This window comes from Microtus pennsylvanicus, chromosome 6 (genome assembly GCF_037038515.1).
Source record: "Microtus pennsylvanicus isolate mMicPen1 chromosome 6, mMicPen1.hap1, whole genome shotgun sequence".
In the NCBI taxonomy this organism is placed as follows: domain Eukaryota; kingdom Metazoa; phylum Chordata; class Mammalia; order Rodentia; family Cricetidae; genus Microtus; species Microtus pennsylvanicus.
Genome location: NC_134584.1, coordinates 46,443,101 through 46,460,056, shown reverse-complemented (window position 1 = coordinate 46,460,056; position 16,956 = coordinate 46,443,101). Strand labels below are relative to the sequence as shown.

The window sequence follows — 16,956 nt, the reverse complement described above, 5'->3', positions numbered from 1 at the left end:
TGAGGAAGAGGACTTGAGAGATCTGAGGTCAGATAAGAACAGAGTATAAATATATGTGTATGTACACATATAGAATATACCTGCATTTACATACATATATGAAAATATTGCAATGAAAACTCAACTTTTGTGTGCTAATCAAATAATTATTTTAAAGTTTGTGTATGTATATGCTGGGTTCTGAACCCAAATCTTCAAGTGCTAACTATCTTTTTACCACTCTGGTATCCGTCTAAGTAGGCCAAAAATAAGGCTCAAAGGAAAACAAGGGTATTTATTGACTCTTTCATTGCCCTTTGTAAGCATATATAGCAATACTGATATATACTTTGAAATTTATATCTTTTAGTATTTTTATGGCTCTCACTATTTTTAAATCCTAAGAAAAAAGTTAAAAAGTAAAACATTTCCCTTCAAATCATATGTATTCTCACGGAAGTCTGAAATGACAAGAAAACAAATGTTTGTTTATCTTAATCTTTTCTAGCTCCTTTCTGACATGTAGTGACTAAAATAGGATTCAAAATCTTGCAATTTAACTATAATAATTCATCTAATAGTTTTTTTACGTGTATACTAGATACCAAATAGTGATGGAGGCAGTCCTCATTACAACAGGGTCCCTGTGACGATGGGTCTGCATTTTACCTCTTCTGTCTAATATACTGCTACATGTTGCTATGCTAGCCTTAAAATGAGGCTAGTCTGAGGAACAGAAATTAACAGTAGCCATGTGATGTTTTCAAGGCTTGCATTCTAAGCAGAGAGGGGTGAACTAAGAGAAAATTGATAAGATAACTAAAGTAGTTCTAACTGGTAAGGTTGTTGAAGTGGAAGGCATAAGTAAGCACTGCTCCATAATGAAAAGGGTAGCTTTAGGGCAAGAATGGATGGTGAGGTGCCTCTTCAGAATAAGAGCATCCTGGAAAAAGCTGTCTGCTGAAATGATACTTGGTCTAAGACTAAATGGTCAGAAGACATCTATGTAAACAACTGGAAGCTGGGTGTGATAGCACAACCTGGAATCCTAGCATTTAGAAGACTAAAGCTCTGGGATTGTTACTTTCAAAGTCAGCCTGGGCCACGTGGCAAAACCTACCTTGATTGACAATTTAGTTAAAAAGGACTAGAGATATGGCTTAGTGTAGACAAGCTAGCATGTATTCAACTCTCTGATTTGTGGTATCAGTTGCTAGGAGAAGGCAACCTGAAGGATGAGCAAATGTGCTAGTGAGGGAGCAAGTGTAGAAGGAGAGGTGGGCGAGGAAGAACTAACAAACCATGTGGCTACTGATCTCCTTGCCAAGGCAAGGGGGCTCAGAGGCTGTTGTGAGGGCTCTATCAGCAAGTCTGGTCTTAAAGGAGATGGGAGCCACTGAGGCCTTTTAAGCAAAATAGTAACAGCATGAAATCAAAATAGTGTGATGCTGTGTCTTTAAAAGCCACACCTGAATTCTCTCTGGGAAAGATGGAGGCAGAATCACCAAGTGAGGAGCTACTCCGTCTGGAGGCTGTTGTCTAGGGTGGCAGCCATATAGAAGGTGAAATTGAGAGAACTGCCCTGTACCTCAGGAGTTAAAAACCAACAAACTTGGTGACATAATTAGGACAATGAAATGATTAATTTTTAAGTGTCTCACATCTCATTATAAGGTTGAATTTCTTAATGGAATGATCCTGTTGACAATTAACTCTAACAACTGTTGCCTATTGTTATCCATATAAACATTTCACTTTCATAGGTGAGTTTGATTTGTTAATGTTTGATGATTTAGAAAAATGCACCAACAAAAACCTATAAATGCTTGACTTAAAAGAACACTTTTATTTTGCCATATACTGCAAATAAGATTTATCATGCTAGAGTTATGAACTGATTATGTGATGTCTGCTTTCTGATAAATTATTCCTGGCTCTCTCCTTAGGGGCAGCATGTATGGTTTATTGCACAGAGTAAAACTGAGCAGAATTCCAGTACACATGTTCGTACAGGGGCCTTTCACATGGCTAGTCAATGTATATAAGGTTTTTTGTGCCCAGTCCCTAGTGTCTTGGCATTACTTTTATTATGTCTGTGCTGCTCCTAGATGAAATACCACAAAGCATTCTTTTACTATTGTAGCCTCAACCAGTTTTTCTTTAAAGAACTTGCAATTACCATCATAAAAACTCCTTACTGGAGAACTTTCCATAGTGCATTATCATTCCACAAGTCTAATAATAGTAGAATATAAAGATTTTTTTAAAGAAATTACTACAATATCTAAAAATGATTTTGAGGTCTCTAGCTAATTCCATAATGAGAAACACTAAAAGTCTGGACAAAGAGAAACAAAGAGAAACTGCCAAAGTCAGGGATTTTAGAACTGGTACACATTGGAGACTATAGATGTGACCAGCTGAAGATACTTTGCAAATCATATGCACCTTTACATTGTCTAAACACAGTTAAAAACCTGTTCTCTTGAGAATGCAAATGCTTAAAATTGGTCATCACCTGAGTTTTATGAAAGTTTATGGACTTCTATCTTGTATCTGCCTAAAAGCTAATTCTGTGTGTTTTGTGTCCTCTTACAGTGGTGCTATCAGGGAGAATGTGTTCCTTTTGGCACTTGGCCCCAGAGCATAGATGGGGGTTGGGGTTCCTGGTCGCTGTGGGGCGAATGCAGCAGGACCTGCGGGGGAGGCGTCTCTTCATCCCTAAGACACTGTGACAGTCCAGCGTAAGTAGCTAAAGTAAGCCAGAGCCAACAAAAAGACACAATTGGAAATGATTCAAAGCTGTGGTTTCACATGTTATCTGTAAAAATGTTTCTCTAGCAAGCCAAGTGCTTGTCTTCAGAAGAAGCAAGAGGTCCAGGAAAGTGGAGGAGCTTTGTTAGACAGACTTTCTTTTTCTTCCTTTCCCCTTATTGTGTAAGTAAAACTTAAGAAAGAGAGAGGGAGAGAGAAAGAAAGAGAGAGAGAGAGAGAGAGAGAGAGAGAGAGAGAGAGAGAGAGAGAGAGAGAGAGAGAGAGAGAGGCAGGCTAAATCTTTCAAATAGAAAAGCATTGTCTTCTAGATAAGTTAGTAATGATCAGATTTCCTCCTCTGAAGACTGCTGACTTATGGATGAATCCATGTCTGGTTTCTGCTACATTACCTTTATTTCCAGAAAAAGAAGGGCTTTTCACATGTCACATAAAATTATCACTGCCACATTACTATTAAAAGGACCAATGAGAACGCTTCAGGGGTTGAGATGCCTCGATTCTCATCACAGATCACAATGAAGACAATTCTGTCCATGTGTTAAAGTGGTTTCCATTCACATGCTCCTGTCATCTCTCAGTACTGTTGCAAGCAAGTCAGCCTGTCCCTATCTCACCACTCTCCAGCCAGAGTCCCCATGGGGCAAGGCCAGCCCATCAGTATGCTTTGCCAGTTCTATTTCCTCTTCATCCTATCAATGTACAGGTGGACTGGTACTTTAATTTACTTTTCCTATTCTGCCTAAGACTCACCTACTCCTTCACTGCTGCCTGCTACCTACCCATAGTGTCTAGAACTGAAGCTGAGGACCTTTTCTGATAAGCAGTCTTTGGTGAAGAATGATTTTTTAACATCTCTACTCACCCCACCCACTAATCTGGATAAATGATGGTCTAGTTTAGTTCTTTATTTGTTCTCATTTTAACCTTGGACTCTTAGCTTTTTTCAAATACCTTGTTTCTATTTTTTTTTATCTAAGAATATTTTCTTTAAAACAGTTCTAAATTTCAACTTCCCACTTTCTAGCATTGTTGCCTTCCTACCACACAGAGATTCCTGTTATAATTTATAAACTACCCTTGGCTGTCATCATCCCCCCAACTTTGTTTGGCCTCACAATCCCTTTCTCTCAGCTTGACTCAAGTTGATCAATCCACTGATCTTCAAAACATATTCCAAATCCATCGATACCAGTAGACTTGATTCCTTTTTAAGCAAGTGCAAGGATAATTAGCCTAAATTCAACAAAGCCTGCTATAAACTACTATCCCACAAGGCTCATTCATAGTTTTGAGGTTTTGGGGTGTTTGTCTCCCTTGGCGGCTACATGGCTTCTCTGTGACTCTGTCTACTCTTGCTCTACATCTTTGTTCAGATTTTTCACCTAGCTTTGCTCTGTTAAACCATTGGCCAAAATCAGTTTCTTTATTAACCGATGGCAATAAAACATATTCACAACACACAGAAGGGAATCCCACATCAGTACTCAGTAATAGCATGTCTGAGTGATGGCATATGTTTTTCCTGAATTTTAAATAATTTAAATATTAATTTACAAAAGCAAATATTTGATATTGTATTTTCACTAATATGGAAGAAATATAATACAAAGCCATCTTTTTAAATTTGATATTTTTAACTTTATGTTGAAATTAAATGAAAATGCATTTTTGTATTATTTACTCTGAACTGGATCCATTCCCAGGAAGTCATTAAGTGTAATCTCTTTGTTTCCCACCTGAAAGAAAATTATAGTCTTTTCTGAAAGAAAAGATTATATTTTCATTATAGATGAGGTTTTTAAAGTCATTGTATTGAGTGGAGTACTATCCTATGATAATTAAATATAATAACTTATTTATATTTTCCTGAGAATATAATCATAACTCCTAAGTCTTACAAATTATTTATATATTTATATAACTTTATTCTGAATAACCATATTCATTGTTAACAATGATCATTATTTTAATAATTGATAAAACATCACATTTTATATCTTAATGTAACTTTTGATGAGTTCATCAAGCAATATATGTAGTCTTTGTTTGACAAATGCATTATAATCACATGTTAAAAAAATGTTGTTTTCCAGACCTTCAGGAGGTGGAAAATATTGCCTTGGAGAGAGAAAACGGTATCGCTCTTGCAATACAGATGTAAGTAAATCCAAAATTTGCTATAAGTAATTAGTTTACTCTTTTCTCATGCAGGGAAAGCTTTCAATTTTAGACTCTTTAATCAGAAATTCATCTGTTGTAAGGGTCACATGAATTTCCTAAAAAGCTAGCCTCAGTACTGTCAGTTCCATCAGTAAGACCATGAGGTAGTTCCAGAAGCAGGTGCAGCTGTCTTCTCTATGATGGGGAGACCCATATATGCCCTGAAAAACCTGGTTTCAACTCCCAACCTCACTGTTACTATGTTTCTTGAGTCTACAAGTGGTAGTCTTACTATGCTCTTCATCTTGTTTTCTGTCCCTCACAGCAAGGAGCCTGAGACTCGCACATCATCTCTCGTCTTTTGGTGTCCAGTCCCTTAAGACTCAACATTACAATCCATAGTCTCTTCTGTCCCAAATCATGTCCCTGCCACTGGCAACTATGAAAATATTTATGTGCCCTCAGGAATTCATGAACCATTAACAGCAGAATTTCACTGTCTGACTTTTCTGAGTTTCCCTTATCTTTACTGTGCTAGCTGCATCTCTGTTGCTGTGATGAAATACCCAGACAAAGGAACCCAGGGGAGAAAGTGTGTATTTTAGTTTACAGCTCCAGAACCAGTACAGCCCATCTTGGTAAGGAAAGCATGGCAGCAGAGCATGAGACCTGTCTATCACGTTTGCACCAGAGAGGTGGAAGAGAAAGAAAACAGAAAGTATGACCATGTTAGAAAACTTCAAAGCTAGCTCCTAGTGCCATACTTTCTCTAGCAACACTACCTCTTAAAGGTCCCATAAAACCTTCTCCGCTAGCTAGAGACCAATAAACAAACACAAGTCTTTGGGAGGCATTTCATGGTAAAACAGCATTTATGCCGGGCGGTGGTGGTGCACATCTTTAATCCCAGCACTCGGGAGGCAGAGGCAGGCGGATCTCTGTGAGTTCGAGACCAGCCTGGTCTACAAGAGCTAGTTCCAGGACAGGCTCCAAAACCACAGAGAAACTCTGTCTCAAAAAACCAACCAACCAACCAACCAAACAAACAAACAAAATCTTAAAACTTTGCTGGGCGGTGGTGGCTCATGCCTTTAATCCCAGCACTCGGGAGGCAGAGGCAGGCGGATCTCTGTGAGTTCGAGGCCAGCCTGGTCTAGAAGAGCTAGTTCCAGGACAGGAACCAAAAAGCTACGGAGAAACCCTGTCTCAAAAATAAAAAAAACAAAACAAAACAACAACAACAACAACAAAACAGCATTTACCTTCATGGTTTGATGGAAACCATCACTCCTTCAAATCTACTGTTTCCTTTGTAGTTTGCAAAATGGGAGCTTTTTGATTTTCTCCTTGGTCGTGGTGGGCTGCCTCTGGTAGTAGATTGATTATCTTTCATTTGGTAATTCTGTCCAGAACATTATTGCTCCTTCCTGTGTATAAAATACACTGTTTTATTTTGTAACACTGAAATATTAAGAAACTAAACTTCATTCACATTTTCCAGTCTACTCCTGCCTTAACTCTTTATAAATTCATAAATGTGCAGAATATTGTTCCAACATATCCTCTTCTGGACTTTTCTATAAGCATACAAGCATCTTTCTATATAAAAACAAACAAAAAGCCCTTGCCAGTTCTTTCAACCACTTCTTTGCCACCCTTTGGAGGAAAGAAATTCCTCCAAAGACTTATCTTTATATACTGAATTGAGTTCACATCTTCTAATTTTTTCCTGAATTTGTTCTTTTGTGATTTTATCTTCATCATAATGCTGACATACTCTTACCAAGTCACAGATGCCTTCAATATTTACTAGTTGTAGTCTTCTTCTTCCTACTCATTTGAACATTTTGATTATTCTTTTTCATTAGTGCTTCTCCTTATTCTCCTAATGTTAGACTACCCAGGACTTTGCCCTTGACTGTTTCTCCATTCTACTGATACTCGTTTTATTTCTGATCTCATAAGCTTCAGTGATTTTGATGCTATATCACTCAACTCCAAAATTTATACCTTTCAGCCCAGCTGTCATCTTACTACTCTGGTTGACCTTTAATAAACATGCAGTATGTAGTGTATGCGAATGTTATCTACAAAACTATTCAACACTGTTCTCTGTAAGTGTTCTTTACCTCAGATATCTGTTCCACCAGTATAAGTCAAAATTCTAGAGGTTTTTTGTTTGTTTGTTTGTTTGTTTTTTCCCAGTCTTTTCTGTCTCACCATCTGTATCCATCTAATCCCTTAGGAAATTTTGTTACATTTTGCCTTAAAAATATATCTCAGATTTGACAGCTTTTCACTACTTCTGCTACTTCTACTCTGGTCTGAGTTACTAGTATCTATAGTTATCAATTTAATAGGCTTTTATTTTTGTTTTTTGAGGTGCTTTTTGCTAAGCTCAAGACTTTACACATGCTTAGGCAAGTGCTCTACCACTGAACTTCACCATCAAATCTTTAAGAGCCTCATGTGTTGATTTACTAACAACAAACTTTTACTCTTCAGTTTCCAATGTTGGAGGCAGAGTAAGTCAGATTATCCTTTCTCTTTAACCCCCAACACTTCACTATTTCTTGTATATGAAATTATTACAAAAGCTAGTACGAGCTATATAATCTGACTTCCATTGTTTCTGAGAACTGATCTGTTAGCAGCGTCTTCATCATTGACTCTGCTCCAACTACGTGGATCTCCTTCGGTAAACCCACCACTGGTGCTCTTTCCCTAGGACGTTTGTTTTGACTACTCCCTTTCCTTGTGCACTTAATGCTGTCTATCCCTTCATCTTTCCTCGGTTGTTTCCTTCTCAATAAGGCCTAACCTGGATACTGTACTTAAAATTGTAAGCTTCTCTCCTCCTCTATTTCTTTCCCCTTTTAACACACCTGTTTATCATATTTTATTCTGCTAAACAGATCTCAGAATAATTGCATATATCTGTAATCATAAGACTTTTCAAATACTACCACGATTCATTCCCTTAAATGTGTATTTTCAAGGAATCACTTAAATGAAGGAAGTCACAACAGAATAATCACAATATGTTGACATGAATCATATTTTACAAAAGTATGTACAGTTGGCACATGGCTAATTAGGAATTTAAGGTTCATTTCCATAAAAAGTTAGAGAGAACTAAAAGGCAAAGAGAGTAGGCCAGAGAAAAGCTAGTGGTGTTAAGGACATCCTAGGTAAATGGAGAATGAAGTGCAAGGCCAGTGTGCTAATTGTCTGCCATATGTTCTGAGGCATTTAGAAACCATTGAAAGAGTCATAGATTTTGGCTTTAGATGTGAACAGATGGAAGAAAGACAAGAGTACAACATAACAGTGAATAACTCAATAGGAATTGTACCAGAGACTGCATTTTGTTTCCAGGCTGCCCAGATCTGAATAATCACACAGAAACTATATTAATTACAATATTGTTTAGTCTATTAGCTCAGGCTTCTTATTAAGTAACTCTATCATCTTAAATTAACCAATTTCTATTACTCTGTGTATCATCATGAATCTGTGACCTACCAGTAAGGTTCTGGCGTCTTTTTCCTTAGGCGTCTCCCTGACTTCACCTTCTTTCCTTTTCTATCTTTGCTTGGATTTACTGCATTGCCATATTCTGCCCTGCCATAGATTAAAACAGCTTCTTTATTAAATAATGGTAATAAAACACACTCACAGCATACAGAGGGAATCCCACATCAAGGAATTTAATGGCTGAAGTGCTGAGACAGAGGCTCTCTACAAGTAATGAAAGTGGAGTCTAAAGAGGGCTATTTGGGAGAAAATTCGGAACTGACTTTTAAAAAGCCACAAAAGTAAAACCAAAACCAAAATGAAAACAAAATAAGACAATAGGAAAAGTAGAGTGAGTTGGGTAGAAGTTGAGATCAGAAAGAAATACATTTAAAATTATGATATAACAAGTGAGTGCATTCAGAGATGACAACTCCAGAAGGTGGTAACGGGAGTACATGCCCAAACTGGAGTTTTACTGCTTGTAAGACTGATGATTTTTCCATATGAATGCTGAAGACACTGAGGATGATCCCAGAAGTTGGTGTATAGGATGAGACTGTCTTAATTCTCATATACCTCAATCTCTCCTCCAAGAGAGAAAATGACCCTCATTTATTAAGCCCCAAGCTGATTTAGATTAATAACACCAATGTCAGAAGAATAGAGGTTTTATACAAGGACAGAAGTGAAGACCTATTGTTGTATCATACTATTAGGTAGGAGTGTGAAACTCAAACCCATCTCCTAGTTCACAACTATTTCCAGTATTATGTAATTGAAGGTATGAACATACAATAATATAGGCATTATACAATAAGAGTAATGTATGCTAGGAAACATAACATGAAAAAAAAGACAGACACTGTTGCCTGTACTCATGACTGTATTAGAAGCTGAAACTAGAAGCTAGAATGATGGCATTTCTATTACTATTTTTCCCTTTTATTTCAACTTTTAATGAATTAGCTCTATAGTCCTGACTTTTCCATATTAACTCATTTTAATTCTTCAAATAAGAAAGTCATACTTACTTCAGTATTTCGTTGTTTAGAATTTTTATTTATTTATTTATTTTTAGAATTTTTTTATATTTAAGCGAAATGAACTGTCTTTGAATTAAATGTGTCCAACCCAAGTTTTAAAGAGCTGTCATTTTTACCATGCAGTTTTATGAAACGAGATTTTCAGTATTATATATCATATTAGATAAAACCAAAACTCCTAATGTTAAAAAATCTACCAAAAGGGTACCTGAAAGGCTCCATTTTATAGGATGGAATTTATTAAGAAATCTTGAAGGATGAGTTAATTGTAGTAAGATTAACTAAGATAAGCAATAATTCATTGTATTCTGTTAGCAATAGCAAGTGGAAAACCTAGAGAACTGGCTGGCCCATATGTATTTAATAAATTCTCCTTGAATTGTTTTTAGGATACACAATCTATTCAATATAGCTTGTCAATTTTCTATATATGTAGAAGCCTTGCTCATTCCCTTCTTGTTTACAAAGTTTCTAAATGCACAATGGTTAAATGTTAATATTTCATATACTGCCCCGGTTTCTGTTGTATCTGAACTACTCTGAATTAAAAGAGATAAAAGAATTCACTTTTACCAGATCAGCCTCATTTCATACTGTGTGCTCATATACCTCAATCCTATGTGTGTCATAGTTTATGACCCCTTAAATGAGATCTGAGTGAGCTGTTTCCAATTAGTTAGAATTAAATAGATAGTTTAACAACCAGAAAACATTTTATAAGCATTTTTTACTTGCTCATTTGTGAGCCAAAAGCTTTCTTGACACTTAAGTATGAATAATACAAATTATAAATTCAAATGATCCTGGAAAAATTTTTAAATCAAAACCCAGAATTAATGTCAAGCAGTCAAAGACCAGGAGAACAGGGATTCTTTTATTTTTGATTTTGGAGATTGTCTCACTCTGTGGCCCAGGCTGGCCTGAAGCTCAACTATGTATCCTTAATTTGCTTTGAATTGCTGGCTATTCTCTTCCGTTAGCTTCCCAAATGCTGTGGTTCAAAATGTGAGTCACCACATCGAGCAGCAAAGTCATTGTGTATGTGTTTATTTATTTGGAGATCAAATCCAGGGCCCACTGTGTGCTAGGTAAGTGTTGTACTACTAAACTATGAGCTATAGCCCCATCCCTAAAAGTGTTTCATTCTAATGACTAGGCATGCTCTGTGCTTTCTAACTTTTTCCTGAGTATATACATTTTAATGGAAAGTGGAAAACCTAGGGGACTGGCTAACTCATGTGTATTTAATAGATTCTGCTTGTATTATTTCTAGGGCATACAATCTATTCGATATAGCTTGTCAATTTCCTAGATAATGTAGAGGTCTTGCTCATTCCCTTCTTATGACTGGCTGGTTGGTACTTTGCATTTCTGGTTATTTCTCATTTTAACATTAAAAATAGTTGGTTTTTTGTTTTGTGTGTGTGTGAGTCTGTTAGTATGTATGTCTGTATGTGCATAGGGTAGGAGGACCCATTGGTAAAGTACTTTCTATGTGAACATGAAGATCTGAATTTGAATCCCCAAAACCCATGTAAAAAGCTATTTAGTCTATAACCCCAGGATTTGGAGTTGGGTGCATGGAGTTTGGAGGGTTCTGGAGCTCAATGGCCACTCAGCCCAGTCGAATGAATAAGCTCCAGGTTCAGTTAAAGACTCCATCTCAGATAATAAATTGAAGAACAATCAGGGAAGATATCAGCATCAACTTCTAGCCTCCATATGCTTGCCAACACAGGTGTACATGCACCTGAACACCATGTGTATACACATATAGGAACACACATGTACTATGCACATAAAACAATAGTATTAATAATGCTATTGATAATTGTTGTTTATAAATTTATGATTAGTTATTCTAGCACTACATTAAAATCATGATTGAAAAACTGAATGTTAGAAAAATCAGACAATTAAAATCTGAGTGTGCTCCATACTGCCCCATACTACCCTTGATAGTTTATTTTCCAGCAGTTATTGAAATGTAAAGGGTCACTGTTATTATTGCTACAACAGTTGAGTAGTGTTAATATAAAGAAACTGATTGCATTCATAGTTAATATACTACTAAGGGAATAATGTAAACCTTACACCAGACATCCAGAGCCTTTCTGAACTATACACTCAATACTGCCATATCCAAGTTCCACTGGACATTGCAAATACTTCAAATGGTAGAAAATATTTAATTAAAAATAACCTAACAAAGCAAAGAAATAACACAAGATCTGTAAGTAATAATGGAGTACATAAAAAACACAAAAAACAAGACAGCATAACTCTTCCAAAACTTATTAACCATATAGCAATGGCATCTGATGAGATTGAGTTAGAGGAAATCTCAGAGAACTCAAAATAATGATTCTAAGTATGTTTAAAGGCATAAGCAAATGGCAGGATATAATAAGGAAGGTGATGGATAATGTGAAAGATAAAATAAAAAGCAAAGGTTAATACTGATGAAAACATAATCTGAAATTAAAAATAATTATAGCAAGTCAGAGTTTAAAAGTCTGTGGAAAGTCTCAGATACAGAATAGAACAAAGAGAGAACTGAGTGTCTGGGATATCTGAGCATGAAGACAAGGGTGAGGAACTGTAACAAACTTGCCGGGACAAAGATACAATAATAAAAAGGGATCATAGGGAACTGTGAGATGGATACAACACACCGAAAAGATCATATTTATTAGTTAAAGACACAGAAAGGGCAAAGGATCTCTAACTCGACAGTAAAAACTTAAAGAAATCCTTCAGATCGGAGAAAAACAAATCCATCCACAAGGCCATAGGAATTAACAAACCATGCTGGGATAGTACTAAATAAGACAAGGGGGGAAACACTACAAAATCAACAGAATAGCAGCAATCAGTGCACAGTTTTAATAGCTGAATATGAATAATCCCAATTTCTCAATCAGAAGACACAATAGTAGATTGGTCTAAAAAGAAGAAGCTATCTATGTGTTGCTTCCAAGAAACACCACACACACTCACACAGACAATACCAAGTAAATGGACATAGGACTTTGAGAATCCAATTTCAACTCAGTTAGAAAACAAATAACAAATGCTGGTGAGAGGTGGGAATATGTGAATGTTTATCTAAGGTTAGATGGAATGTAAATTGATGCAGCCTCTGTAGAAGTTGTGTGGGAGCTTCTTAGAAACAAAAATAGAATTACAATATGATCCATCTACACCATTCTTAGGCATTTTCCCAAAAGCCTCCATAACCTTCTATCAAGAAACTTGAATATCCATGTTTACTGCTGCTCTGTTCATAATAGCTATGGCACAGAATCAGTTTAGATGTCCTTTAACTGATGCTTGGAAAATGAAAATATGATACATATATACAATAGAATTTTATCCAGCTGTAAATAAAACTGAAATTATGAAACTTACAAGAAAATGGATGGAACCGGAATATATCATACTAAGTGCAGTGACCCAGGCTCAGAAAGTTTATGTTCTTTCTCGTATGTAGATCCAAAATTAGATATTTACATGTGTCTATTTATCTTGGAGTACCAGAAAATGGATGGAACCGGAATATATCATACTAAGTGCAGTGACCCAGGCTCAGAAAGTTTATGTTCTTTCTCGTATGTAGATCCAAAATTAGATATTTACATGTGTCTATTTATCTTGGAGTACCAGAAAATGGATGGAACCGGAATATATCATACTAAGTGCAGTGACCCAGGCTCAGAAAGTTTATGTTCTTTCTCGTATGTAGATCCAAAATTAGATATTTACATGTGTCTATTTATCTTGGAGTACCTGTACAGAGCTCAGAAAACTAGAAAGGGGCTGTGAGAGGAAGGTGAGCAGTCTTAAGGAGTGAAGATATAGTAGATACATATGATAAAAAGAAGGTGGACATACAGGGAGTTAAAGCTTTAAGTTTGGATGAGGATGGATGCACAGGAAGTGGAAGAGATGTGCAATGTGTTGTCCCAAGCTAAGCATATATCAAAAACCCTTAAGGAAACTTATTTCTTGGGAAAAGGAGAAAGAAAAATCAGAAGAAAGAGGAAACACTATAAAACTGGGATGGTGTCGGTGAACTAAATATGCAGCACAGGGTCTTCCTACTTACTAAAGGTGGCTCACAATTTCTGGTATAAGAGTCTTAGTGAAATAACGCTAGTACAGAGTCAAATGCCATAATTTCTAAGATTTATAGCATCTGTAGAGATGACAAAAGGAGCAACATCCACACTGGAACACCTCACTGCTTAGAAGCTTGTGTTACCTATGTACAATCCTATAGAGGTAAATTGGATTGAAAAATACAGGATATAAATCTTTTGCCTAAGTTATAGGGAATTAAAACCTAGAACCAACATAGATCAAGTAGTCTTACTAATTAATAGCAAATACAAACAGAATATCTAGTTTCTCCTTAGTGTCATATAATATAAAGATGGAATAGGGGACTTATAAATACAAGACTCAATACAAACATAAAAATATATCACAAATGGGTATCCAGTTATAAAATTTACCTGTCATCTTTAAAAATAATTTTAGAATTATTTTATGTGTATGAGTGTTTGGTCTGCATGTATGCGTGTACCACATGCATGTCTGGTTCTGTAGGAAAAATATGATAAGTTTAGGCAAATGTTTAGGAAAAAAAAGTTTAGGAAATGCTTATCTATCCAAATAGTTGAAAGTACAATATAGTTTATAAAATGTATTAATACATATAGATCTGGAAAATGGCGATAAAGATTTTGTTGTTATTGTTTTTATTTTGAAAATACTTACACACCCTAGAGACTGAGGCCTGTGGCATTGCTCTTGGGTCCATGGGGCTGTACTTGTTGGTCTGGGGAGAGGATGCTAGATTAGTTTTAAAGTTGTTTTATATACATGCTTTAGGACAGTGTTGATACTATTATTATTCTTAATAGCCTAAAAAACACACTACATATTAACTCTCCATTTTTAAAAAAAAATTAATCAAAAATAGGATTCAGAAATTTCTTCCAGGAACTACTTTCCTTTGATTACTCTTTGATCTCTCTCCAGACCAGCCAGCCAATGCGATTCCTGCTTAGCTTATATTTACTTTTCACATATTCAGAGCATTCACTGGTGAGAACTGAAACCAGAACACCTAGGATCAGAGACTGGGAAACAGCCTCATCCAGATGCTCAACAGTTCTGCCCCAGTGCGTTTGCACTTGCTGTCCTCTCGGTTCTCCAAACCTCTCGTCTCTCACCTCACCACCAACTTCTTTACTCTGCTTCGCCATTCTTCTCATGTCAAACTACAATAAATTTTACGAAAGTAGGCATTTAAGGTTTTATTGTTTCCCCTCTAATCCCAAAGTCTAGATTATATCTGACACATATTATACAACTTATAAATACTTGCTAAGTGAACCTAGGCCAGTTCTTTGTAACTTGTTTTAAGAAGACCACTGGCTAATTAGTATGTACACAGAAGAAACTTATCAAGGCCTGGGTATCTTTCAATCTAAGAAGATTTGTTTAGTATAGATTCAGAAGAAAGAATAAAAATCACTTGGTTGTTGGAAGGCAAGTTTTGGTGGAAATAAAGGAAGTTGCTCATAGTTGTAGCTCTCTGAAAAGTATTTGTCTGTCCTGTTCATGTTTCTACGAATTGGGTCTGCTTTGGGATAATTGTAGAAGAAACTAAGAATCTGTTCAAATGGTATTACATCATCTCTCACCCCAGATCTTGACAGATATGATTCTGGACTGGCTCAACAACTAATCAAATCTGACCTGTCTCCCTTTTTTTTTTTTTTGTAAATACTTCTATTGAAGCATTGACATGACCAATTTCTTACCTAAGCCTATGCTGTTACATCATTTGGAGTGACTCAAGGAGGTATTCTCATTCAGATAAAGGAAGTATCTTCCACTCTGAAATTTTTTATGAAAATATGTAGTCCCGTTCTTTTCTTATGAAATAATTAAGATTACTTCATGAGAGTGTTGTTAGGGATGAAGCAGCTTACACACCTAAAGATCTCTGAAGTCTGTCACAGTGTACTTAGAACTAGTCAAGTGGCACTTATAACAATGCTTTGATTTTATTGTAGCTGACCCTAGGAGAGGCACTCAGAAGAAAAGAATAGGTAAAAAAAAAAACTTCATGTAATGCCATCCAAGTGCTTCATAAACAGCAGTTCCCTTTTATTGACTATCTGCTTTTCTTCAGCTTTAAAGGGTCCTTAGAAAATACTAGAAAGCAGCATTTTTAATTTTGTATTCAGTGACTGGCTTAATATGTTAACTCAGCTTTGTACTGGTGTTTGTATAAGAGCTGTTGTTTCTCCTTATGTTTCTGTACAGTTCTGTCTTTGGTATAGGATGGCCTTTTCCACTATTCGGAAACACTCAGAACACATAATCTCTTTCTGCCTTCCTGCATAGCTTTACTTGGCTTCCCTGTCTAATCCCCCAGCACAGTTTTAATAATCTCCCCAGCTCCTTTTTCTTTCTTAACTATCTCAACTGCAATACTTTGGGACACACTCAAAGTTTTCTTTCATATTCAGTATTTACATAACTTATTACATAGCTCATTGGTCTTTCACTCACGCAGCACCTAAAGACAAGCTGTAAGATATTGTTGTTTGCTATTTATATTTCCTGAAGTAGTTATATACTTTTCCCACCTCAATCTGGTCTTTTCAACTAGATTAAAAACTGTGCTTGGGCAAACTTTTAAGTGGTTGATACTCTTTTTGGTGAAAACTTGTATCTACAGTTCAAATTACATATATTTTTGAAATTGGTATTTTCTTTTAAAACAGATTTGGTACTTGGTAAAACCACTGACAGACAACTTTAGCTCTCATGAAAGAGTCTTTGAAAATAACTTAGAAAGAGACCAGGGAATGACCCAGTGGTTAAGAGCATGTCTGTTCTTTCAGAGGACCAGACTACACGTCTAGAACCCACTTTGGGTGACTCTAGCTCCAGGGACTCTGGCGCCCTCTTGTGGCATTCGTATTTACCTACACTCATGTGCATATTCTCTTGCACCCTTAAACACATATGATAATTAAAAATAGTCTTTATTACGTTCAACCATGTTTATCAGACATAAATAATCAATGACAGTTATGAATAGGCCTCCCCAAATCATAAACATTTAAAACATTTTGAGGGTATTTTTGCAGATTTTGTTTGCTTGTAGTTTAATTATATGGTTCTTGACCATGTACTTTGTATATGACAATGTTATGTAGCAATGTCAAATGTCAGTATTTCAAAGATACAAATATTAGCAAACAGTGAAAAGAAGGACTGGCCAGCATAGTATGACGCACTAGCTAAAAGTAGGCAAAAGAGTAATTACACACACACACACACACACACACACACACACACACACATAAAAAACCCTTAGGTTTGGAACTGATGGTGTAGTATTTCACTACACTGAGTATATTTTAAGATTTGAGGCTCTTAACATAATGTACAG

The 16,956-nt window shown here is 36.1% G+C and overlaps 1 protein-coding gene across 2 annotated transcripts in view; it reads left to right on the top strand.

The window, feature by feature from the left end:
• Adamts6 (ADAM metallopeptidase with thrombospondin type 1 motif 6) overlaps nucleotides 1-16,956 on the top strand; it is a 217,883-nt gene that overhangs the window by 109,519 nt on the left and 91,408 nt on the right. For both annotated transcript variants that reach the window (XR_012910889.1, XM_075976158.1), the window contains exons 13-14: nucleotides 2,578-2,723; nucleotides 4,848-4,911. Coding sequence is in view for 1 of the 2 variants with exons in the window: in XM_075976158.1 (XP_075832273.1) it covers nucleotides 2,578-2,723; nucleotides 4,848-4,911 (210 nt within the window). In the remaining variant the exon portion in view is untranslated. The remainder of the gene's footprint in view (nucleotides 1-2,577; nucleotides 2,724-4,847; nucleotides 4,912-16,956) is intronic.